This window comes from Symphalangus syndactylus, chromosome 8 (assembly GCF_028878055.3).
Source record: "Symphalangus syndactylus isolate Jambi chromosome 8, NHGRI_mSymSyn1-v2.1_pri, whole genome shotgun sequence".
NCBI lineage: Eukaryota > Metazoa > Chordata > Mammalia > Primates > Hylobatidae > Symphalangus > Symphalangus syndactylus.
In genome coordinates, this window is record NC_072430.2 from 42,416,198 (window position 1) to 42,441,794 (window position 25,597).

The window sequence follows — 25,597 nt, forward strand, 5'->3', positions numbered from 1 at the left end:
ACTGTGCTGAGTGCCATACATACATTTCATTTAATTATCCAATAATCCTACTATTGTTTATTCTCAATTTACAGGTGAGGAAACTGAGACATAGAAAGCTTAAATAATTTGCTCTAGGTCCCTATACTAATTGAGATGTTTTCAGCAGACAAAAATAAGTCACTCTTACGCATGTAAAAATATTCTTTCACTCATAATAAAAGAAATGCAACTTAAAACCATACTGAGATCCTTTTTAAAACTGTCAGATTGGCAAAGATCAAAAAGCTTGTTAAGACTCCTAGCTGGCAAGCATGTGGGAAATAGGCACTCTCATAATAGCTGACAGAAGTACATATTGAAGAGGATAATGTGGCAATGTCCTTCAAAATTATAAAAGCACTAACTCTTTGATCCAGTAGTTTCCACTTCTAGGAACTTAACCTTCAGATAGATATATTTTCACCAGATATAAAATGACATATGTAAGAAGTTATTACTGCATCATTTGTAATAGCTAAAGATTTTAGAAACAATTAATTGCTATGGAACCCTTAAAAAAGGTGGCTCTAAATTCCTTAAAAAAGATACCCAAAACAAATTAAGGGAAAAAGGGGGGCGTTGTATAACAGCATGTAACATAACACTATTTGTCTAAAGAATGGGGAAAGAGAAGCGGTTGTCTGTTCACCTCATCCTTGCCACTCCGCCTTATACCTCACCATCGGAGACCTTACCATCCCCCAAATGTATCCTGCTGGCACTACACCTTCGTAACTGCTGTTCCCACTGCCCCCACAACACTCTAATCTCTGCCTTCCTGCCAACCTTGAGATCATGCATATATACATATTTCCTTTGTTTAAAATACAAATAGCATACTATGCATGCTGTTCTGCACTTGGCTGTTTTTTTTTTTTTTTTTTGCTTTATACTTGCAATTAGAGTTGGCTCATTTCATTTTACAGCTGTATACTATTCCATTGAATGGATAAACCATAATTTATTTAATCAGTCTCTCACTGACAGACATTTCCATTGTTTCCTGTCTTTTGCTATAAATAATACTGTAATGAATATTCTTGTGCATATTTCACATTAATTTATGGGATTACATCTGCAGGATAAATTCTTAGAAACAATGGTGGTTTGTGGGGAGGGTGACAGGGTGGATAGGTGCAGGATTTGGAGACTTTTCATTGTATCTCCTTTTGTATTTTTTGAATTTTGTACCATATGTATCACCTATTCAAAAAAAATAAAATATTTTTAAATACAGTTGCTGGCCAAAGATTGCTTAAATGCTCCCTCTCTTTATATATTTATCTGACTATAATTTACAACTAAAGCCAGGTGCTAATTATGTCAAAATTCGTTAACGCAAATTTGTTAGCAGCCCTGTGGCATTTTTATGAAGAGTGGAAAATACGGATTTTAAAAGAGCGATCATAAACATCAATGCTAGATAGGAAGAAAAATAGAAGAGATTCCTTACTTTCAGACAAAACATGCAGTGAACAGTGTTAGGCCCTGCCCAAAGCCAGCTGCACAACATTAGCTTGGGTCCAGATTTCAAGGGAGAGCTGTACCATCATGATCAGTGCTGCCCACTTCCCTATACCAGGTTGATCCTGCCAAATGCCACCCCTGCACTCTAATGCTTTATAACAAACGACAAAAGAACAGAGCTGGATTCTCAGAAGTTACAAAAAGAAGAGCCTCTTCCTGAACACCTACTTTAGTAGTCCTTCCTAATCTTTTACTTCTCAACTTCTTTCCTCCTATCCCTTGTAATCAGTCAACATTCCCATACGAAGAAACTATGGGTGGGCCAGCCATGGTGGCTCATGCCTGTAATACCAACACTTTGGGAGGCTGAGGCAGGAGGATTGCTTGAGCCCAGGAGTTCGAGACTCCTGTGCAACATGGTGAAACCCCACCTCTACAAAAAATACAAAAAGTAGCTGGGCTTGGTGGTGTGCACCTGTAGTCCTAGCTACTTGCGGGGGCTGAGGTGGGAAGACTGTTTGAGCCTAGGAGGTAGAGGCTGCACCTCTGCACTCCAGCCTAGGAGACAGATTGAGACCCTGCCTCAAAAAAAAAAAGAAACTAAGAGTACATGGGACACATAATTTACATACCATTGGTCACTGTCATCACATAACTGAAGTATGGTACCACAATAAAATCTGGGCATTGACCAAGAGACCTTCTCTTTGAAAAACAACATAGTCTCCACCAATGGAGACTTCTTGCTGCCACTTCTGGTTTCCCCATGAAGCTTTCTCAGTGTGAAGTAACATGATTTTCCCAAATCTGCCTTTTTTTTTTTTTTTTTTTTTGAGACGGAGTCTCACTCTGCCGCCCAGGCTAGAGTCCGGTGGTGCAATCTTGGCTCACTGCAACCTCTGCCTCCCGGGTTCAAGTGATTCTCCTGCCTCAGTCTCCCGAGTAGCTGGGATTACAGGTGTCCACCACGCAGTTAATTTTTGTATTTTTAGTAGAGATGGGGTTTCACCATGTTGCCCAGGCTGGTCTCAAACTCCTGACCTCAGGTGATCTGCCTGCCTTGGCCTCCCAGAGTGCTGGGATTACAGGCGTGAGCCACCGTGCCCGGCCCCAAATCTGCCTTTTTCTAAACATAAAATTCCAATTCTCCCATTAACAGTAGATACTCACATACAAGCTTCTGCATTCTAAGGGACTCTGTTTCTGTCTAGTGCACCACTGTAATTTGATTGATTTAGCAACAAAAGCTGTTCTGCTTGTGCTCAAGAGTTTTAAAACCACCAAATCAAATAACCCACAAAAATATTCTTAAAGAATAGATTCTAATGTTTAAAATGTAGCAAAATCTTTTTGAGGATGAAAGCACAGGTAGTCTGAACTGAAACCCTATCAGGCGCAGGTACCAGCGGCACTGTCTTGGTCATGTGTGCACACAGATGCTCCCATTGTATGCTGCTTTCTGCCTCCTTCCATCAGCTCTAAGAAATATGCTCAGGTTTCTGAGTGTCCCCTTCTCTCCTCTAACCGCATGATAGGTTTGTTTTCTCTAAGTCCTAGGTTTTGCCATGTTGGAAATGTATCTAAGTTTCTGTCTCAGATATTTTCTAAACTCTAGTTCCATTTTTTTTTTTTTTTTTTTTTTTTGAGACGGAGTCTTGCTCTGTCACCCAGGCTGGAGTGCAGTGGCGCGATCTCGGCTCACTGCAAGCTCCGCCTCCTGGGTTCACGCCATTCTCCTACCTCAGCCTCTCCGAGTAGCTGGGACTACAGGCGCCCGCCACCACGCCCGGCTAATTTTTTTGTATTTTTAGTAGAGACAGGGTTTCACCGTGGTCTCGACCTCCTGCCCTCGTGATCCGCCCGCCTTGGCCTCCCAAAGTGCTGGGATTACAAGCGTGAGCCACCGCGCCCGGCCCCCATTTTTTTAAATAGTAAATTCTTACTAAATGACCTTAATTCCAATCCAGTGCAGAAATGCAAGTCTTTGCTGTAACAAACTTCTAGGCTCCCAAGCAAAAGATGGATTTAGCCAGTAACTCTTCCAGAATCAACCTGTAGTTTCTCCAACATCAGTATTAATAAATCATTCGGTGTGGTGACGGTGGTAGATTTTCTTTCACTGTCTGTTCACACAGCTCCACAGCACTGTAACAGGATTATTTCAAGCTCCGGAGCCTATTTAAGTGCCACACCTACACAAGTACTTTAATTCACTAGAATTTGATTTTAAAAGCTTTCTGTTTGGTGACCCTAGAGTTGCCAAGGTCAGCAAATAAAAATATAGGATGCCTAGTTAAATTTGAATTTCAAATAATAATTTTTAGTATATGCAATATTTGAGACATACGCATACTAAAAAATTATTTACCTGAAATTCAAATTTAACTGGGCATCCTACATTTCATCTGGTAACCCAATCTAAAAAAAGGTTCCTAAGAATCAATTACCTGTAATAATAAAGGGATCACTTCCTGCTGTGCATGAGACCAGAGCCATTTTACAACAGAAGGCAGGTGAAGCAACATATCCTAAAAAGATTCAGTCATTAAATTGTCACAGAATCTTAAAATGTCTGTATGAGTAGGGAGGCTATTTTTGGAATAATTCAGTATCAGTGAGGGTTTGGTCCAAGTTTTCTGGGTAACGGGCTCTTGGTTTTATGACTCCTAGCAGATCCATGAGTATGAGAGTAAAATGTATCTGTCCTATCAAATAGGAAGTGGCAAATGGGCTGCATAGACAATAAAGATATGTCAAGTGGCACATTCTGGCAGGGTGAAATGAAAAAGAGAACATTTCATTTACTTTTCTCATCCTCTAATAACTGGTGTCCAAGCTACCCAATCTGTGACCCTGATCCACAACACAGTAAGAAACTTCTTTAAAATGAAGCTTTTATACATAGCTATCCACATATGTACAGGCAGCTCTTAAGGCAAGAGAAGTTAATTCCAATTTTAGAGCCATGCAGGCTCTACAGATTATACGGAGTTTCAACCAGTGATTAAATCTGAGGTAACAGCATCTGGAGGTTCAGCCTTAGCACTGAGTGGAGTTGGAGGGAAAAATTAAGCCAAGAGTAAAATCTTCACGTTCTGAAAATAATAGTGGCAAAACACAACACTCCTGGACTGCGGGAAATAAAATTGAGAGGGACATGATTAGAAGGAAACCTCTAGAATTCTACTAATTCCAGGTTCTTCAAATTGGTACAACTGGTGACAATCTCACAGTCACCAGTCATTGCATCAAAGTTTGATAGAGAAGGATGACCCACAGGAGCAGCCTTGCTGTGCTTGAGGATTGTTCAACACTTGAAATGAGCTTCGGATCAGTTCTTGGCTGAAATCCACCTGGGCCCCTTTCACGAAGGCCAAGCTATCAGAGTCAACCACCACTCTTGCCCCACCCTGTTCAAATACCCTGAAAAGACAGGAGGAAGGCATTAATGAGTATCGCAAACACAAAAAAGACACCCCCTGAGACCAGAGGTGCACATCCTGTTTTCTAAAGTACAGAGGGAGCTTCCCGATTACCTTTAACAGGTGCTGATTTTCTTTGAGGCAAAATGATTCAATGGAATAAATACTGGGAAACGTTTAGGGACTTAAGCCTGGAATCTAGTCTGACCTGACTTTCTACCGACTACCCAATGGACCTGGGCAGGTCAATTTTTCTCCTATAACTTAGTTACTTGGATTCAGGACAACAAACCTTTACTGCATCCTCACTGTGAGACGGGCGGTGTTAACCATCCCAGGTAAACCCTTTAGATTTGGAATAAAAGTGCACCTTAAACTGGAGACACTTTTATCCCTCCCGTACCTCCTTTGGGGACCCACCCCTTCCTCCTTGCCTGTCGTCGGGGTTGATAACTGTATCCAGTGAAAATTTATATTGGAATCCGGAGCATCCACCTCCCTCCACCTGCAGCCTGAGGAATTCTGACCCTTCGGTGATTTCCAGAAGCCTCTGAAATGCAGGAAGGGGGATCAAGAATAGCGGGCAACGGGAGTTAAAGGGCTGAGTGAAGAGCAGTTCTCGCTGCTCCCGCCAATCGCCTGGGTACCGCAGTGCCGCGTCCGGCCTCCTACCTGGACGCAACTGTCTGTGAGGCGGATCTGCCCTTCGCCGGCCTCGAGGCTGGAGGACGACGCTTCTCGACGCGCCTGGAGTCCCAGGGAGGCCGCGAGGAGCCTGCGCGCAAGGGAGGAGGGTGAGCCCGGGAGCAGAAAGAGCACCTTGCAACCCTCGACCCGGAGCGCCTCACGCTAAACCTGGCGACCCCCACCTGGACGGCCTCCCACCAAACCCTCGCCTCCCCCACAGGCCTTAGTTTCCCATTTGTCCTAGAGGCGCAGAACCAAACACCCTTTCCAAGTGCCTTTCTAGTCTTGGTACCTGCCCCTCGGCCAGGGAGTGACTGCTCTTTGCGTCGCGGCCGTTAGGGACAACCCCCGGGCGGCAGCCATCTTCCTCCACAAGCTCCGCCCCTCGCGTCTCCTCTGTTTCTCACCCGGGGCCTCGGGAGGCGGAGAGAACGAACAGGAGGCCGGGACTTCATGGAGGCCCCGCCCCCAACATGCCTATTGGGTAGTGCGGGAGGAGAAGGTGTCTGATTGGCTAGAAATGCTCCCGACGGCAGCGGCGGGGACGCACCCAGGAAGCCGGGGAGGTGCTCTAAAGGGAAGGAACGAGGCGGGGAGGAGTGAGTCGGGGCGGGGCGGAGGTGGGTCCGGGCGGGTAAGGCCTCTGAGGGGATGGCATGGGCGGAGACTGCAGGCTTTTGGGCCCGAGAGGGCTGGAACTGGCTTCCCGGAGCCGGGGCCGGGGCGCGGGCGGGCCTCGGCAGTGGTTACTGGTGACATGTCGCCTGACCGGGCTCCTCCCCGGGCCCGCCCCCACAGGTTTGTCTTGTGACCGCGGGCTGCCGCTGCTTCTTTCTCGAGCTTGGAACTTCGTTAGCCGCGATGCGTTTCCTGGCCGCTACATTCCTGCTCCTGGCGCTCAGCACCGCTGCCCAGGCCGAACCGGTGCAGTTCAAGGACTGCGGTGAGCCCCAGGCCCGCCCAAGGTTCCCGTGCCCTCTGTGGAAGGCCCCGCCGGACCCCCGCGCTGAGACCCCCGGGGCTGGGCTGGGCGGATCCCTCGGGCGGCCAGGCTGAGCCTTGGACCCTACCTAACTGGAATGGGCTGGGTCGGGCGAGAAGGCGCCGGCCTCCATGAAACCCGACCGCACACAACTTTGTTTCTTTCCTTAGAACGCGTGTTTTGGGGTTCCTGGGAACTCCAGGAGGTGGGCCTTTTGCTGAAGTTTCCTAAAGTTTGTAGGGCGGACAACAGAAGGGCTGTATCCAGCGCTGGTGGAGGGGTGGAGCACAGAACTTGTTTTTATTTATGGTTTGTATCTTGGAATCCCGCCTACCCCTTCTCCCTTTGCTTTTCTTTTAATTTCGTTTTTGCTGACAAGTCAAAAGTCAATTCCCCTTTTTCATCATTTATTGTTACAAATAGGACTTCCTTTGGGCTTTGGAATCTTGTGATTCTTAATCAGTTTTTCCTTGTATAAATCTCATTGTGTCTCCTCTAATCACAGCTTGTGACACATAACTCCCTCTCGCCGCTGTAGTTGGAATCTTTGTTGGAAAATACAACAGGTGGTAGAAATTCTGAGTGCCTTCATTGAGTCGAGTCTATAGAATTGTCGGAACAGAACTCGAGCAATTTTGTTCAGAGGTGGAGGTAGAGAGATACAACTGTCAATGAAAGAGGCATGAAACTGATTTTGTAAGATCTATGAGTGGAAAGGAAGCACGGAGATCGTATAATCAATCACTGAATTCCAGGGATGTTGGGTAGCCTACCTAAAGTCACGCAGCAGAATGGGGAACCAGAGTAGTGCAACCGCCCAAGGGGTTCACCTTGCCCACTGCCTAGAGAGAACGGATTTATCAAGATGGGATTTGCAATGGCGAAAAGAGTAATTCACGCAGAGCCGGCTGTGCTGGAGACCGGAGTTTTATTGTTATTCAAATCAGTCTCCCCAAGCATTCGGGGATCAGAGTTTTTAAGGATAATTTGGCAGGTATGGGCTCGGAAAGTGGGGAGTGCTGATTGGTCAGGTTGAAGATAAAATCACAGGGGGTCGAAGGGAGTTCTTCTTGTTGACCTCTGGGTGGTGTCATTTGCTGCATCGGAATGCAGGATCTGCAAAATATCTCAAGCACTGACCTTAGGTTTTACAATAGTGATAATATTACCAGGAGCAATTTGGGGAGGTTCAGACTCTTACAGCCAGAGGCTGCGTGGCCCCTAAACTCGTAGCTAATTTGTTAGTCCTACAAAGGCAGACTGGTCCCCAGGCAAGAAGGGGTTTTTCAGGAAAGGGCTATTATCCATTTCGTTTCAGAGTTTAAACTATAAATTCCTCTCCAAGACTAGTTCAGCCTACACCCAGGAATGAACAAAGACAGTTTAGAGGTTAGAAGGAAGATGGGTAGGTGAGTTCTGATCTCTTTCACTGACTTTATTTCCTCAGGATTTTTGCAAAGGCGGTTTCGTAAGTTTGCTGCTTTATATCCAGTGCCCAGGTAATAGTAACTGCTCAATGAAATGTGTTGAAAACATAGATGGAAATCTTTTTCCCCTATGTCATAAAAATTCACGTTGAGACAAAAGCAAAGTTGGGGATTAGGGGACAGGATTGATTAAGGAATGGAGTGCTGGCCGATTAACACTTAAATGCTATTCCATTGATTCAGGAGACTGGCACTTGAAAGCTATTATCTCTTCACATTACTGCCTTTCCTTCCATTAAACTTAGTAGCCAGCGTTTGGATGAAGACACTATTAATTTTAATAAGTCATTCCGGCCAGGCACAGTGGCTCACACCTGTAATCCCAGCACTTTGGGAGGCCGAGACGGGCAGATCACGAGATCAAGAGATTGAGACCATCCTGGCCAACATGGTGAAACCCCGTCTCTACTAAAAATACAAAAATTAGCTGGGCATGGTAGCGTGCACCTGTAGTCCCAGCTACTCGGGAGGCTGAGGCAGGAGAACCGCTTGAACCCGGGAGGTGGAGGTTACAGTGAGCCAAGATCATGCCACTGTACTCCAGCCTGGCGACAGAGCGAGACTCCATCTCAAAAAAATAAAATAAAATAAAATAACTCATTCCATCCTCACAAGCTGTCTTACAGATGAGGAAAGTGAAGCACATAGAGTAACTTGCCCAAGATCTCACACCCAGTAAGTGGTAGGAAACAGTGGGTCTTTGTGAGCCACTTTGGGTTTCCAAAAAAAGACGGGAAATAAATCCAGAAATTATTCTACTTATTTGAAAAAGCAGGAGTACACCTATGGGAAGAAGTTTTTAAAGGGAAGAAGGGTTTCAGTTACAGATTTTTAATTTACTTTTGAATTGGGAAATATGATATAAAGACTTAAGTGCCCACATCAAAAGATTTTTGTGTTCCACTCTACACCCACCTTCCCTGGCATGGGATTTCCTCAAGTGAGAAAGTGGACCAAGCAAACTAATTTTGTAATGTTTGCTGGTTAGAACAGAGAAGTTTGTTCTATTGACACTGGAAGTCTAAGAACCTCTTGTCATCAGAAAACTGGATGAAAGAGCTATAAGTACTACCCTTTACTTACTTCCTACTAGATTATGTGACTCAGCCTTGAAAGAAGCAGGTGGAAGCTGGACATTGAAAGCCTTAACATTAGCACTGATTTTCAGTAGATTGTTGATTGAAGTTTGGGATTTTTTTTTTCCCTATTCACCGAAAATGGGTTGGAGTGGAAGAGAGTGTTTCTCAAACTGTTTTAGATGCTTAAGAGCGTGTGCCGTTTGAGAACTTTGCAATGATGGAGAAGCAAGCTGAGGGGTAAAGGACTGCAAGGTACTATTTACCGACCTAGCTGAAGCAGTGTCAGTCAATGTGATGATAGTTAAAGAGACTGTTCCACCCAAGGGCAGGTACAGGCAGCAAAGAACATCTGCTTAGATTTCTCAGTTCATATCATACTTTTATAGTACTGAGCTAATCTGGTGACTGACTGCATAGCAGATAATGTACTCTCAACCTGCAGTTTGCCTCTGTCTTCATGCATTCTATTTTTGAGACAGAAAGAGTCCATCCTATTGGCTAGAAACATAATTTCTCTCCACAAAGTATATTTGAGGTGAGAGGTCCAGTTTTTGTGTCAGAAGGGAACTTGCTAACCTACCCAGGAGCAGCTATCCTAGATTAAACTCGTGGACTAAATCCAGATATGATAATAATAATAAATATATGTATCACTATGTTCCAGACACTTACCTGAGATCTGTATTTGTGTTAGCTCAGCTACACTATTATCCCCAGAGAGGTAAAGTATCTTGCCTTGAGGCTATACAGTAAGTAGCAGAGATAGTGAGATTTCAAACCCAGGCATCGGGCACCAGAGTCTGCCTCTCAGCAATGATGGCTGAATGGCAGAACTTAACTTACCCTGTTAGAGACACTGTTATCAGGCGATTCACTTGCATTCTCTCCCATTCAACTGCCCAGTCTCTGGGGCAGGAGGAAATGGGATTTTTAAAGACTTTATTTAAACCTTTTTTGGTCAAGCATTTATTGTATACAAGTACTTTTGTCCTTGGTTAGACTGAGATTAAAATAAATACACACACACACACACACACACACTTATTTTAAGAACGCAGGTTCCCAAAATTGAGTATACATCTGTAGATTGCAGATGTGTGCCTAAAATCAGTTTTTGAAACTACTTAGAAACAACCTGGACAAGTCAGATGAGTCCAATTTCTTTTCTTAAATTTTTTAATTTTGAAAAATGTGTATTTGTTTTGAGGATTCCCAGGGATAAATCCTGACTCTTTCTAGTACCTTCTTACGTCTCATCCTTATGTTTTTAACATATGCAGTATTTGCAAGTGTATCATTCCCAGCAGCTGTATAGACCTAGGCCAAGTTAATATTTCAGAGGAAATGAAACCCAGACTCAGGTAGCAGTATTCTTCTTTAATGCAGCTGGCACTTCTGCCATCTTGGCTGTGTGAGTCAGTGCTATTTGGAGTTAAGTTTAACTTGTGCCCTAAGCTTGTATTGAAACTATAAAGACCTTAACCTCTGTACTCCTCTTCATCCCCTTGATTCTTGGAAAAAATCCGGATCTTAACAACCTTAGTCAAGATTTAAGGTACTTGCATTTTGTTTTTGGAACCAAAATATTTCATGACTCATAAGTGGGCCTTAAAGAACAGGACTAAATCATTGAAGAAACTGCAGAAGTGCAGTGAAAATGGTGCAGTTCCCAATTCAGAAGTGGGAGGTAGTTCCTCTCTTAAGGGTCATTCCTAGTTCAGAGATGGTAAGTGGTTCTTCTGTTTAGGGTCACTCCTCTGTTCAGTGTTAAGTGGTAGTTCCTCTTAGATTCCATAGTCTGCTTACTCGGAAGTGAGTAGGCTTCTGGAATCAATCTTATTTTATTTTTATTTTATTTTATTTTTTGAGACGGAGTCTTGCTGTGTCGCCCAGGCTGGAGTGCAGTGGCGCAATCTTGGCTCACTGCAACCTCTGCCTCCGGTCCAAGCAATTCTCCTGTCTCAGCCTCCTGAGTAGTTGGGATTACAGGCGCGCACCACCACACCTGGCTAATTTTTGTATTTTTATTAGAGACGAGGTTTCACCATGTTGGTCAGGCTGGTCTCAAACTCTTAACCTCATGATCCGCCTGCCTCGGCCTCCCAAGGTGCTGGGATTACAGGCATGAGCCACCATGCCCACCCTTGAATCAGCCTAATTTTAAAAGCTAAGACTGAGATTCTGACACTTTTCATTGTTTTACCTATACCTTTAATAGTGCTGCTTATTTCTCTAGGAAGTCAAGTTGGGGTGAAAGAATGAAGGGATTCCAGGAAGATAAAATACTGGGCAAAGGATTTACCAGCAGTTTGGGAGAAAGGGTACAAAATCTGGATAGAAGATACTTCATCACTGAAAATCACAGAGGATATAGGGGTTGAACCTCTACAATAGAAAAAGAATCATGGTGAGGGGCAAAGAGGTGATGCTGAATTAAGAAACCTGAAAAGTTGAGTTTGAGACAGACCTTCATCCAGAGTCCTCAAGTAGTTCTCAGATGTGAATTTCCTTGGGGTGTCCTTCCATTCGTCACCATGGCTACATATTTAAAGCTTCTTTCAGAGTCCGGTGACAAGGGCTTCCAAGTCAGGCCCACCCATTGAGTCTTGGATCTGCTCCTTCCAGGCAACGTGACCTTGGACAAATCTCAGTAATCTTTGCTCTTCTGGTTTCTAACCCCTGAAACAAGGATGATAAATCCCATTGTTGTGAGATGTTTTCTTCAGATGCCTCTGCTTTCCTTCATCCTTGCTACTCAAGGTACAATTTCCATAGGGTCTAAAAATGAATGATTCAGGAACTAAAAACTCCTGAAGGTTCAAGAAAGGTTCAGTCTGTTCTGGGATCTGGCAGAGTTTCCAAGCCATAATAGCAGACTCCCTCAATCAGTGTTTGCTCATGTAGAACTTGAGGTAGAAAGATGGTGTAATTCATTTCTGATCTTCCTCTGCGGAGTTTCAGGCTCTACATTTGCTTTCTAGCTGTTTCTGCATAAAGTACGGTTTTTGGCCATGTGCGGTGGCTCATGCCTGCAATTCCAGGACTTTGGGAGGCCAAGGTGGGCAAATTGCTTGAGCCCAGGAGTTTGAGACCAGCCTGGGTGACATGGTGAACCCCTGTCTCTACAAAACACAAGAATTAGCTGGGTGTGGTGGTGCATGCCTATTGTTCTAGCTACTCAGGAGGATGAGGTAGGAGGATCACTGGAGCCTGGGAAGGTTGAGGCTGCAGTGAGCTGAGATTGTGCCATTGCATCCAGCCTGGATGACAGAGTGAGACCCTGTCTCAAAAAAAAAAAAAAAAAAAAAAAGCAAAAAAACAAAAAACAAAACAGGGAGGGCACGATGGCTCACGCCTGTAATCCCAGAACTTTGGGAGGCCAAGATGGGCAGATCACGAGGTCAGGAGATCAAGACCATCCTGGCCAACATGGTGAAACCCCGTCTCTACTAAAATACAAAAACAGCTGGGCATGGTGGCGCATGCCTGTAGTCCCAGCTACTCCGGAGGCTGAGGCAGGGAATGGCTTGAACCCGAGGGGTGGCGGCTGCAGAGAGCTGAGATTGCGCCACTGCACTCCAACCTAGTGACAGAGCAAGACTCCATCTCAAAAAAAAAAAAAAAATGTAGTTTTTCCTGTAGTGAACAACTTTCATCAAATTTACATGCTAATCTATATACTAGAAAAAGAAAGGGAAAATAGGAATATTTTCATCCAAAGGAAGGTTGAAGCAAACGTCTTCAAGGTTTAAGTTTAAACTGTGACCCTTACCATTAAGAATGCAAGACAAGACTCTAGGAACATTTGGAATTTCTCTGATTGAAGTTTAATTCCTTTAATATCATTTATGGATATGGTCTTGATATTATTTAGTTTGACAAATATTAACTTTCTCTTGGTCAAAAAACCAACTATCTTCTTTATCATCTGAATCAGAGGCTATGATTTTAGCAGCAAGATGAATCAAGATTCTGACTTCTAATTGGGCATTATTCTTAAAGATTCCATCCTGGGAAACAGTCAGAGGAGAATGAGTTGACCCTAAATGGGAGAGCAGAGCACCTTCCCATTAGGTGGTGGGCAGCCTAGCTGGCTTATTTCTCCTCCTATTCTCCTATTCCAATTCATTTTTCTTTTGCAGGTTCTGTGGATGGAGTTATAAAGGAAGTGAATGTGAGCCCATGCCCCACCCAGCCCTGCCAACTGAGCAAAGGACAGTCTTACAGCGTCAATGTCACCTTCACCAGCAGTGCGTAAAAGTAGCTCTTACCTCAAATTAATGTTAAAGCATAACCTAAATATCAAGTGTTGGAATAAGCATGGGAATGGAGGGGAGGGGAATTGGCAGTCATGAATTTTATGATTTCTTTTGCACCTCGTGCAAAGCTAGGGTTCACTGTGTCCTTGGACACCCTTCTCATGCAGAGTCCGTGGCTCCCAGACTCCCTTTAAGCAAACAGGGAGATGTCCATGTGTTCACAGGTTAGAGAAGAATGGCTTGGCTTTTCTCTGTCCTGTCTTGACCCATATTGCATAGCAGGCTTTGATGGGAATGTCAGCTCTGTTTAGCTACAGACTGCAGAGTATTAGTATGGACCCCAATTCTTTAAGCTTTGGAACTCCTCCAAAATGTTGTTTTAAGCAGTAATGCCTTTCAGCTATTAAGTCTACATCCCACCTGAAAATAAAGGTGCAACTAATACTTAACAGCCTCCTTAAGATTTAGGGAACCCACTGGGGACCCAAGAAACAGCCAAGAAATCTGAGCTTTCTTCTCCAATATTCAAGAAATATCACTGGAACTTTTTGCTTTCTTGTACCACATCGCTTTGAGATTTTTAAGAATCTAGACAAATATAAAATCTTTTATTACTAAGCAGGGCATGTTCCTTGAATCCTTTCCTCATTTTCTGTCCTGTGAAACTAGACTAGACAGTCTAATAAGAAACCTCAATGTTCCTGTCATCTTTTGTTCATAAGCCTAAAGACAGCTCTAAGTACTAGCTCCCTGTTTCCTCTCTGGACTATACCCTGGCCTCTCTATTGTTCCAAACCAAAAAAAAAGCCTTCTGAACAAGTCATCCCCAACCCAGACAGAAAGAAAGAAACAGAACCAATTTTCTGGGTCTCCAAAATACCCTAATAACTCATAAGTCTGATTGCCCTCATTTTATAATACCTTTATTCCTCCTGGGCATCTTGTGATATGGAGGGTAAAGTTTATAAAAAAAAAAAAAAGCACATCTTTCTAATCTTACCCAATTTCTTTCTCTCTCTTTTTTTTTTTTTTTTTTTGAGACAGAGTCTCACTCTGTCACCCAGGCTGGAGTGCAGTGGCGCAATCTCAGCGCATTGCAACCTCCGCCTCCTGGGCTCAAGCGCTTCTCCCGCCTCAGCCTCTTGAGTAGCTGAGATGACAGGCATGCGCCACCACACCTGGCTAATTTTTGTATTTTTAGTAGAGACAGGGTTTCTCCATGTTGGCCAGGCTGGTCTCAAACTCCTGACCTCAGATGATCCACCCGCCTCAGCCTCCCAAAGTGCTGGGATTACAGGTGTGGGCCACCGTGATCCAGCCTAATCTTACCCCACTAAAGGGTTACCTCTTTCACTGTTGTTATAGACCGTGACATTTAAGAACACAATATACTTGGACAGAAGCTGATATAAATAGCAAACAGAAAGTTTACTGCCAAAAATCAGTTGCCTTGTTAGATAAGGTTGTTTATCCAGGTGTCTCTGATTCTCCTAAGAAACTATGAAGGGCCATGAAGAACAAGGTTAAGAGCAAAGAAAGCTTCTGCTGATTGCTTTTTTTTTTTTTTTTTTTTTTTTTCATAATTACGTTTGGAGTGAATGCTTGCGCTGTGCTAGTACTGAGCACCACTACCAAGAGAAATAGACCCTAGGAATGCTGTTGCTTGGGATTATTTCTGAATTTTTGATTTAGAGTTTGAAAATAGGTTATATTCTTTGCCATCTGATTCTCTTTTTTTCTCTTAGATATTCAGTCTAAAAGCAGCAAGGCCGTGGTGCATGGCATCCTGATGGGCGTCCCAGTTCCCTTTCCCATTCCTGAGCCTGATGGTTGTAAGAGTGGAATTAACTGCCCCATCCAAAAAGACAAGACCTATAGCTACCTGAATAAACTACCAGTGAAAAGCGAATATCCCTCTGTAAGTGATACCATTATTGAGGACACGGGAGGCCTTGGGACTGGATTAGAGTTCTGAGGGCAGTGGGCAAGAAGCAGAGACGGGGGTAAAGGGCCCCTTATCTCTATGATGAAGAAGCAGAAGCCCGAGGGAAAGGAGATGGGTGCGGTGTTAGGCATCAGGAGGTAGGGCAGGTCTTTTTCTCTGTGTCTCTTCATTCTTTCACTATCACCTGATGGTTAGCCTGGGCCTAATGATGCCGTTTGTTTTTTAATGTACTAAAATTTAATCATACATAAGAGCTGTAATTTAATCTGACAGTAAAACACAAGAAGCAATATTAGAGTTGGTTTAGTATATTGTATATTTTAGCTTTGAAAGCCAGGAAATCAGTTATCCCAGTTTTTTTCCTATAAAAGACCCATTTTTCCAAAGCATTATGCATAATTTTAATTAGAATATAATGACAGAGGATATTCCATAATTTTTAAAATATAAAATGAAGTCATTGACTCAAAAAAGTTATCTACTGCAATATCAATATCATTACAGATATAAAGTATGATGGTTCAACTTTTTAGTGCTTGATAGGGAGGAATCATGATAAAAAGGTCAATATGAAGTCATTTGATTATAGTAGCAATATCTAACATTTGAAATGCATCCATGCTCTTTTGTGTAATCATATTAGAGTCAAGTATATTTTCACATCTGTTATGTCTTATTTTCCAAGAGATATACACAGCAATTTTTTTTCTCCAGGGAACTTGTACAAACCGATATAAGATCTCAATTCTTCACATAATGTATAAAACAGGAGAAGCCTCTTCAAATTTATTTTTTGAAGTCTGGAATGCTGGCACTTTCCAAATGGGCAATAGTTCTTCATTCCTGTAACCTGGCTCAGAGCTGCTGCTGACTATGGGCCTAGAGCAGCAGGCATGATTTCTTTTTAGGCTGTTTCTTTTCCACTGGTGTTTTTCTATTTATCTGTCTGACCAGGTCATAAAATATTTCATTAACATTGACCTTTGACTTTGCAGATTATTCTAAAATGGCACAGTTCCATCACTGTCATGCTAAATTCTGGCCCTGTTCTTTGCCAACTACTCACTCATCTTCCAGGTCACATTTATTGCCAGCCAAAATCATTGGAACATCTTCTGTGTCCTTAACCAGTAAAATCTGTTCCCTCAGGTCCTGTAAGTCAAACGTGGACTGAATATACTAGTGCAAAACCTTGGCCATTCTTCATATACAAATCCCTCATTGCTGTAAATTGCCCTGTCCCTGCAGTATCTAGGAGTATAAGCATACACTGTTGGCAGTTCGACTTCAACTTGCTTTCTGTAGTAATCTTCTATCATTGGGTCATATTTTTCAACAAAAATTCCCTGAACAAACTGAACCTTCAGAGCAGACTTCCCAACACCTCCTGAACCAAGGACCACTAGCTCACCCGTGATGTGGTCTGTTTAAATACTGACCATTCCCCCGGTCCGGCACCTCCTCCACCTCCTCCTCCCTCCTCCCTCCTCCTGGCTGTGGCTCCTGCTTTGGCTCTGCACGGCAATGGCTGATGCCATTTTTATATACAATATTTCACTTGGTTCTCATGACCATCCTATGTAGAGGTGATCTTATCTCTATTTTACAGCTGAAGAAATTTGAGCCTCTGAAGTTATGCAATATGAACAGAGTCCACTCCACTAAGAAGTAGTAGAGCCCAGGTTTCGAGCTGGGTCTTATAACTCCAAAGCCTGTGCAATGTTAAAAGATTTTAGCCAGGTACCAAATAGTTAAAGATCCAAGTTGTCTTAACATTGTCATCAGAAAATCCTGGTTTCTCCATTAATCTCTTAACAAAACAAGAGAGCAGTAGTTTGTTAGCTCCATGGCAGAGAGGTAGCTTTTTCCAGCCTCCTTTCTCCCCTCCAATCCCCACCTTCACCTCCGACCCATCCCTGCTGCACCTACCTCTTTTTCTACCAAGCACTCGTAAGGTAGATCCTGCTGCAGTGGACCTGTATTAAAGATATGTATCTTGATAAGAATGGAGGAAATAGAGGGATGGCCTTTTTCCATGAAGAAAAAGAGCCGCATTTCTTGAAATCAAGTAGAACTCGGGAGCAATATCTGGCCATTTATTTTCTAGGAAAGGTAAGTAATTAAAGAACATTCTAAAGAGACTCAAATATAGGGTGTCTGTGCTTAAGGGCTGTTGGAGACCTTAGAGGTCAGGGACAGATTAGTAGATGAATATCCATATAACCATGGGCATGTCTGAACCTCAGTTACGTATGCACTGACTAGTCAGAGCCTGATACGTAGTAGGTACTTTATGTATGGTAGTTGTTGTCTGTTAAATGAGTTACATTTAATTTGAAAAATAGCTCAAACTGTTTAAGCACTAAACGAAGCAGTAGTTAATGTATACTAGTCTGGAAAAACTCACAAAGCAAGTTTCAAGAACCTGAATATCATTGCCACTCACATTGTGAAGAAACATTATAGTACAAAAGAGAGGTAGTAACTAGTGACAAGTAAGCTAATGTCCACATAAGAAAGGACCTGCAGAGTGTCAGTGATTATCAAGAATTGGAAGGGACCACTCACATGATATGAGTGTAACAAGTCAAGGCAGGGATTTCTGATGAAGTACATTGTTAGAAAGCAGTTTAAGGGCGTTAACTGAAAGTATATTGCTACAAAAGGTAGTCATCCTTGAAATTATTCATACAGCTCCAGACTTATCTGGGCCATCCTTTGTGCTTTGACATTTCCATTTCTAGCCAACAAGAACGTTTCCTTATACCTAAGAATCTAAATTTTTTTTTACTCTCTGCTCGTCATGGTTACATTGGGAAAAAGCTGGATCAGATTGCCAAATACGTGAAAAATTGCTTAAATGTGAAATTATTCCTTTAAGCGTTCATGTGTTAGTCCATTTGCCTTGTTGTAAAGGAATACCTAAGACTGGGTAACTTGAAAAGAGGTTTGATCAGCTCACGGTTCGGCAAGCTGTACATGAAGCATAGTGCCACCACCTGCTTCTGGTGAGGCTTCAGGAAGCTTACTGTTAGGACAGAAGGCAAAGGGGAGCCAGCGTGTCACATGGCCAGCACTAAAGCAAGAAAGAGAAGGGGGAGGTCCCAGACTCTTTTAAACAGCCAGATCTCACGTGAAGTCAGTGAGAACTCACTCATCAGCAAGGGGATGGTGCTAAGCCATTCATGAGGGATCTTCCTCCATGATCCAATACTTCCCACTAGGCCCACCTCCAACATTGGAGGTCACATTTCAACATGAAATTTCAAAGGGACAAATAACCAAACCATATCACTTCATTTATGTGCCATTGATCTAAGAGAGAAGAGAATGCTTTAGAAATTACATGTGATAAATTAACCAAGTTAGTATGTGGTGCTGCTAGCATCAAATCACAAGTATAACTTAGTTCACTCTCTTAAGGCTGTGAGCTGTGCCCACATGCTAAGCAGCCCTCATGATTTAAGAAAAAAAGTATGAGGAGTTAGGAAGTTTGCTACTGTACATCTAGGATTCATAGTTAAGCCAATTATGGATAGAAGTCAGGTCCTATTTTCATTTTTATCAATTATTTTTCTCTTTCTCCAGATAAAACTGGTGGTGGAGTGGCAACTTCAGGATGACAAAAACCAAAGCCTCTTCTGCTGGGAAATCCCAGTACAGATCGTAAGTCTATCTGGGGGTGAGAGGGCATGGGTGGAGGGAAGAAAGGAGTGGAGGAGAAATCAAACTGAAACTAAATCAGTGCCATAAGATAAAAGAAATTTCAAGACTGCTGTTTTATGCCTCTCAGCCTCTAAAAGCATCTAAGACCCTATTTCCTGAGAGCTCAGAACTGTTGCCTTTGTAATAGGCTTTGTAAAAAAAAGGTTGAAGGAAAGAAGAGAGAGTGAGACTATAGAGATTGATTTAACTGTCTTCATTGGTTTTTTTCTGTTGGAGTAAGGAAGGTCCAGCCAGACAGGACCTGAAGGAGGTTGCTTAGGAATGTCTGATAACTTGCCCTAGGGTTATTGCCCTCACAGTGGAGGAAAGGTTCCAAACCACTTCCACTGAGCTAGGACATTACATCCACAGGTTTCTCATCTCTAAGTGCCTCATTGAGTTCGGTACATCTGGCCAGTGAGTCTGCTGAGACTCTTGACAGCACCTCCAGCTCTGCTGCTTCAACAACAGTGACTTGCTCTCCAGTGGTATCCAGTGATTCGTTGAAGAGGAGGTGCTCTGTGGCAGAAACTCAGCTCTGGGTGGCTGGGTCTCAGTGGTTGTCTCATGTCTCTTTTTCTGTCTTAGGTGGTTTTCATTAAATGCAGCACTTGGTTAGCAGATGTTTAATTATTTTTTTTTTAACAGCATTAACTTGTGGCCTCTTTCTACACCTGGAAATGTACCCTTGAATAAAAACTCGTTTGTCTTGTCTTCTGCATGTGGGCTGTGGTCTTCCCCTGCTCCTTTCGGGGTACATTCTGCTAGAACCATGGAAAGCAGGCCCCCAGTTCCATGGTCCCAGAGTGCACTGAAGACATGACTTTTTCAGAAACTCTTTTTCCTCCTTTTTGCCCAGTAAGACCATATCTATTTTATATAAAATGGCCTTGTTTTGCTTTATTTGACACAATCTTATACCACCAAGCATGCTTGAAAGAAGCAGTGAAAGTAAAAATCACCTAGTTGAATAATAATGCCTGAAAGGTTGAAGGAACTGAATTTAGTGGGGAGGACAGGTAGGGGTTAGGGATTACAGGTTAGGGTGAGGCATGGTGATCTTTTGGGAACCCTCTGCTGTGAAGAAAGCCTAGAAGCTTAAAAATGAAATGTAAAGTTGTAGCAAGTAGTGGCTAAATTAATTAAATCTTGAAGCTTCCTACTCTTGAAGTACAAGTATAATCATGGGCATATATTTTGCCACCTATTTTGAGTCAGTATACTAGCAGTCAGCTCTTAGGTGGTACGGGGATTACAACCCCATTCACAACTGAGTTGAATAGCATGGACCTTAGGTCATCCATTGTTAGGGCAAAAGGAAGGAACATTCATACAAAATGCTTGTGAGCAAGTAATTGATTTGATCCAGTTCTTTTCATCCCACTAATTTCACTAGACCCTTGGATTTCTTTGGTTTGTGAGTTTCCCAGGAAAACCACCAGGGGACAGTGATGGATCAGGAATACAGTTATCAACAGCCAAGCTTTCCTAGTTAATGCCAGGAGCCAGTCAACCAGTGTACTTTTTACCTAAGATCTTTTGTGTATATTGTCGCATTGAGTCTAGAGCGACAGTCCACCGTCTCCCATACCAGACTCTAGATGTATCAGAATTGTGTGAATTCCTGAGGCTGTTAACCGTTGTGCGGGTCTCTGGCTTCGGACTGCCTATGGTTGAATCCTGGCACCAACAATTAACAGGACTACCAGTGTGATCTTGAAATCACTTCATCTCTCTGTGTGTCAGTTTCCTTATCTGTTAAATAGGATTAATAATAATGGGGCTGTGAAGACTAAATGAGAAGAGGCATGTAAAACACTTAGAATGACCCTGGCCATAGTATATACTCTCTAAATGTTAGCTGTCACTCTAGGAGACAGACATTGTTCTTTGTCTACAAATAGCAGGAAAATCAGAAGGTTCAATCTGAGATTTGATGATGTCTTCTTAGAAGGACGAGGCTATCCTCTGTGCACAGGAACTTTCTGAAAGGCCTAGTAAAGCTCAATTCTCATGTGTCCACTGTCTCCCTATTCCCAGAAAATTTCTCATGCCATTTAGCTCCTTTGAAGTTAACAGCTACCCGCCCTGCATACTCCTCTGCCCTTGGGATAAAAGAAGACGGGACTCACAGTACCATGCAAAATGAGTACTTGCCTCTAGCTAGGAACAGTGCCTACTTCAGGGAGAATTGATTTTGATACAGCTGACTAGTTTGAGTGTTAAACTATTTTGGAAATAATTTACATATCTAAGTTCTAAAATATATTTTTCTTTCCTCCACTTATTCTTCAAATTTGAAACAATGTTTTAATACTGTGTATCTTTCATTGTTTATACCTTGCATTCTTTGTGAAAATTTGTTCTTAGGGACAAAAAAAAATCTTATTCTTTTTATGTGTAAAGCAGGAATAGACAGATAATACATAAACAGATATATTATATCTGCGGTATTAAAATTTGGTGGGGTGGTCGATTAGGATTAAAAGGTCCACAAAAGCTCCTGTAAGGAGTGATAATGAAAAGGGTGGGGAAGCACTAAAGACAAAGAGTATAAGTAGATATTTCAGAAATCGAAATTAAAAAGTATTTCGGCTAGTTTATACCCTTCCAGCAGAGCAAAAGGGGAACACAACAGCTTGTGACTGTTTGCCAGCCATTGCGAGGCTACATGAAGCCTGCAGCCGTGAGCTAGGTAGGGATCCCGTGGGGGGATTAGTTTGAAAGGTCGTCTTCTACAGACAGTTCACAGACGCCCCCGTGAGTCATTAAAACATTGAGAAGCACTGAATCTTAGGTATATCAAAAAGGTCATCCTCTTTCCAATGACCGTCTCATGCTTTTCTAGTCCACGGAGCAGGTCTTGGAGGCTCAGCTCTTACATGAATTCCAGGACAGATAATCCCAGATTCTAATTGTTAAAATAATAATGAGGGGCACCCCTGCTTATAGAATAAAGGGAACCCAACACCTCATATCTCCAGTTTGGGAGAAAGTTAAATGTGAAGACTGGTATTCAGTCAAATCTTCATACTAATAAAAAGCAACAAGCATGGAGTAATTTTAAATCCTGCATGTTTGGTTTTTAAATCTTAGTTGACTTTTTTTAAAAGGAACAGAGTGATCTTTTTTTTTTTTTTTTTTAACACAAAATCTTTCAGAAAAGAAGCACAGTGATCTTGATTATGCTTTGGAAAGGTTGATAAAAACAGCTTGTTCTCTGAGAACACCCTCCAGACATAGGAAGAGTGGCTTGAAATAGGTGAGGTCAACTAGGAGAAAATGATGTGGGATCAGCCATTCACTTCAGATAATCCAAAAAGCAATGGTTAAATGGGTTGGTACAAGGACAGGGTCACAGTGTATAAGAAAAGCATTAGCACAGAAAAAGGAGTTGTGTAAGAAAGTCACCAAGGTGAGAGTCACATTAAACAAGTGTTTTTCCCAAGGAAGAGACAGAACAGGAAATAGAGGCTGGGGTATGCCTTATTTAAAGGCCTGGAACACTCAGGCAAGGGTGGGTGTGTGTGTGTATTGGGAATGGGGCTGGGGGGAGACAGGGTTGAGTGTGTGTGTGTGTGTGTGTGTGTGTGTGTGTGTGTGTGTGTTGGGAATGGGGCTGGGGGGAGATAGGGTTGAGTGACCCAAAGTAGAAAGTGGCTCTGGATCTCCATAGATGTTGCCTGAAAGTCTTTGAAGGATTTGAGTCATTTTGGGTGGTTGTGTCTTTTTCTCTGAAGAGAATTCCTCAGCCTATCCCTAGATTCTAAACTGAATCCGATTCACTTACAGCTGTCAGTTGACTAGCAACTAAATGGTCTGGGTGTTGGTTGCCATGGAAACAGCTAAAAGGCCCATTGCTATGGGAACCTACCAGGCTCTCCAAACCAGGGGTTTGGTTCCTAAAAAGGGGTGGAGGGGAGGGTGGAGACCGGGAGATGGCCTGCATAGGTGGCTCAAGGGTCCTGGAAGAGGGTGGGCAATGTGGGTGAGTGGATCCGGCCAGCTCCTCTCGACTGGGGCAGAAGAACAGTGACCTCTTCTACTTTCTGCAGGTGTTCCCCTGCCTGTTCTCTGCTCTCTGCCCAATGCTAGCCACAGAGCACAGGTGTTTGCAGTGGCAAATGGAGACTAAGAGCCTGAGATTCTGGAGCGGACGTGGCATGTCAGTGCGGCTCCCCTCACCTGCAGGGGCTTGGAGAAGGACGGCTCCCTTCTAGCAGGCCCTCCTCCACAAATCATATGTCCCAGATAAGCAGCCAGCAGGCAGAAAGATCAACTTAGCTCTGACTTCCAGTGGGTAAGGCCAAGAAGGAGCCTGGCAGACAAATGGATGGCTGCTGGCCTTGAACATGGCAGAGCTGCTGGGTGTGCCAGATCAAAAAGCAGAGAGCAGGCCAGCAGCAGCAGACTGTTCTCAGCGCTGGAGAAATGCATTGCTCTGCCCACTACACCCTCAACCACCCATATGCCTCTGCCACAAAGGGGGAGTACTGCAAATGGATCAACATAGGAAAGATGAGGTTTGATGGAGATTCTCAGTGTACGCACACAATGGTTGTAAGATTCTTTTCTGTTTTGCAATCAAAGTAACTCTCACATTAGTGTTTAGTGGTAAGATGATTTTTTTACTAAAACAAAGAGAAAACATCCCAGAAGCTCTTCCATTAACCACTGTTAATGTGTAATGTACGAATTGAAGGGATTGGACTAATCACTAAAGCCTCTGTCAGGACTAACAGCTTATGATGCATTGAGACGCTGAAAGGAAGTTGAAGAACCACTGGCAAATGGACACAGACGAATCGCTTTCTAGTTACTCATATTGTGAGGGCGGGGAAAATCTCCAAACTCCAGAGAGGCTTAGGATGGAGACTAAGGCCAAGACATTTGCTTTAGAGACCATTTCAGATATGTTTGGCCCAGGAGACTTTCACTTGGTTCTCCAGAATTCTGAGATGTGTGATGCTGATTTTTTTTCTCCTAGTCTTGCCTTTTTCCTGCCTGGAATTGTTAGTCTCAGACCCTCCCAGGAGCTTCAGAGTCTAAGAGCCTGACACCAGAGAAAGAGAGAGAGAGATGCCACTAGAACTTGGACTGCTCCACAGGACAATTGAGCACTGCCCCAGAATCTGTGGGGAGGTTTTCACTTTTGGAAGCAGTAGTTGTTTACAGATTTCTGTAACATTTAAAATGTTAAATACAAGCTGAGTTTATATCTCACCTCCAACTTTTTCCAGCTGCTTGACTTTGGATGAGTTCCTTAACCTCCTAGGGCCTTAATTTCCTCAGCTGTAAAATAGGATGATAAGAATATACCCACCTCAGGTGGTTCTAATGATGACATAAGGTGGGGGATGCAAAGTGCTCAGTGCAGTACCTGATGCATAATAAGTATCTGAGAAAGGTCGTTAGTATTATTATTATCATCCTAGATAAAAAAGGAAGGTTGCAGCCATGGAAACTGCTCAGTGGCCTAGAATCATAGGCATTTACCATGCATTTGTCTTCCAAATTTAATTCCAGGTGCCTTTCAAGACTGATGGCCTCTCTGATGCCACCCTCTGGTTTGCCTTCATTAAGCCAGATTCTAACCCTCTCTTTTTAAGACACTTAACCACATTCTTTTTCATGTATGATTTTTATGTGTCCGCTTACCTTCCTACTAGACTGTAAACATCTTGAGAATAGAGACTACCCTTTCATCTTTCAATAAATGCCTAGAACTCAGCAATTGTTTAATGAATTTTTTTAATAGGGAAAAACGTCTTTTTTCTGTAGGTTTTGGATCAGACCATTTAACCCTATAGCAGCCTTGTCTCCAAATGGGAGAAAAGAGTAACAGCGGGCTAGGCTTCATTCTCTTGAAGAATGGCACGGCGTTGCCCCATCCTGAGTGGGCAGCTCCAGAGCAGGGCCAGGGCGCACATCTTCTAGAAGCCAGCTGTCATCTGTCTCTAGGATTCATTGACACCAGCTTGTCTCCAGCCTGAAGGCTCCCTGGCCCTGGGCTCAGGCGGAAATGGCTCCTCCTCCCCTCCTGGCTGTTGTCTTTAGTTCAGTCTGCCTCTCCCTCCTGATTGCTCTGGCTGAAGCAAGAAGCCATGAAGATGGCTCTGTAGCTGCAAGTTGCATCAGGTTGCCTCTGGGAGAAAGACAGAAAGCAGACCTGGCTTATGCAACTCTCTCTCCCCATACACTGAATCTCTGAAGTTCCTGGCCAACCCCCTCAGCTTCCCACCAGAGCTTGCCAAGGCTTGGCTCGGCAGGAACAAGGCCCAAAGAGCTACACAGAGCATCTCCCAGACAGTGGCCACTGAGAACCACCTCCTTTCAGGGTGGGTAACAGAGAAAGTTCTGGGGTAGGGAGTAAGGCAGGGGAATGTAGGAGAAAAAGCCTTCGGGCCTGACTGACTTGCCATGGGACCATGAATCAACCATTTAACCTCTTTCAGCTAAATACCTCATAGAGGTGTTGTATAGACAAAAGGAAACAATGGATGTGCATGTGTAGCTTGGAAATACAAAGGCTATTCGTACTGA

The 25,597-nt window shown here is 43.3% G+C and overlaps 2 protein-coding genes and 1 pseudogene across 6 annotated transcripts; 1 reads left to right on the top strand and 2 right to left on the bottom strand.

Annotated features, from left to right (window-relative positions):
* Positions 1–4,365: 4,365 nt before the first annotated feature.
* Positions 4,366–6,053, bottom strand: ISCA2 (iron-sulfur cluster assembly 2). 3 transcript variants are annotated; one of them, XM_055288811.2, is made up of 4 exons: positions 5,890–6,053; positions 5,583–5,685; positions 5,331–5,460; positions 4,366–4,911 (listed from the first exon to the last, which is right to left on the bottom strand). In XM_055288811.2, exons 1-4 carry the CDS (start codon positions 5,958–5,960, stop codon positions 4,853–4,855), a joined length of 363 nt encoding a protein of 120 aa, XP_055144786.1. In that variant the 5' UTR covers positions 5,961–6,053; the 3' UTR covers positions 4,366–4,852. The 3 variants fall into 3 exon arrangements, with proteins under 3 accessions (XP_055144786.1, XP_055144785.1, XP_055144787.1); XM_055288810.2 differs by having other exon boundaries at positions 5,345–5,460; positions 5,890–6,034; XM_055288812.2 differs by lacking the exon at positions 5,331–5,460 and having other exon boundaries at positions 5,890–6,034.
* A 101-nt stretch (positions 6,054–6,154) lies between these two features.
* On the top strand, positions 6,155–24,780 carry NPC2 (NPC intracellular cholesterol transporter 2). 3 transcript variants are annotated; one of them, XM_063644345.1, is made up of 6 exons: positions 6,155–6,196; positions 6,396–6,540; positions 13,288–13,395; positions 15,150–15,322; positions 18,938–19,015; positions 19,427–19,775. In XM_063644345.1, the coding sequence occupies exons 2-6, from the start codon at positions 6,459–6,461 to the stop codon at positions 19,439–19,441; spliced, it is 456 nt and encodes a 151-aa protein (XP_063500415.1). In that variant the 5' UTR covers positions 6,155–6,196; positions 6,396–6,458; the 3' UTR covers positions 19,442–19,775. The 3 variants fall into 3 exon arrangements, with proteins under 3 accessions (XP_063500415.1, XP_055144784.1, XP_063500414.1); XM_055288809.2 differs by lacking the exon at positions 6,155–6,196 and adding an exon at positions 6,199–6,217; XM_063644344.1 differs by lacking the exons at positions 6,155–6,196; positions 19,427–19,775 and adding exons at positions 6,200–6,217; positions 23,110–24,780.
* On the bottom strand, positions 15,844–16,776 carry LOC129487310 (ras-related protein Rap-1A-like; annotated as a pseudogene).
* Positions 24,781–25,597: the final 817 nt, after the last annotated feature.

Coding starts and splice junctions, on each gene's coding strand:
- ISCA2 (XM_055288810.2), bottom strand. CDS start 5,960: ATGGCTGCCGCCCGGGGGTTGTCCCTAACGGCCGCGACGCAAAGAGCA. Junction 5,686..5,889: donor ACTCCCTGGCCGAGGGGCAG/GTACCAAGACTA, acceptor CCTTGCGCGCAG/GCTCCTCGCGGCCTCCCTGG. Junction 4,912..5,344: donor GTTATCAACCCCGACGACAG/GCAAGGAGGAAG, acceptor CTGTCTTTTCAG/GGTATTTGAACAGGGTGGGG.
- NPC2 (XM_063644344.1), top strand. CDS start 6,459: ATGCGTTTCCTGGCCGCTACATTCCTGCTCCTGGCGCTCAGCACCGCT. Junction 6,541..13,287: donor GGTGCAGTTCAAGGACTGCG/GTGAGCCCCAGG, acceptor TTTCTTTTGCAG/GTTCTGTGGATGGAGTTATA. Junction 15,323..18,937: donor TGAAAAGCGAATATCCCTCT/GTAAGTGATACC, acceptor CTCTTTCTCCAG/ATAAAACTGGTGGTGGAGTG.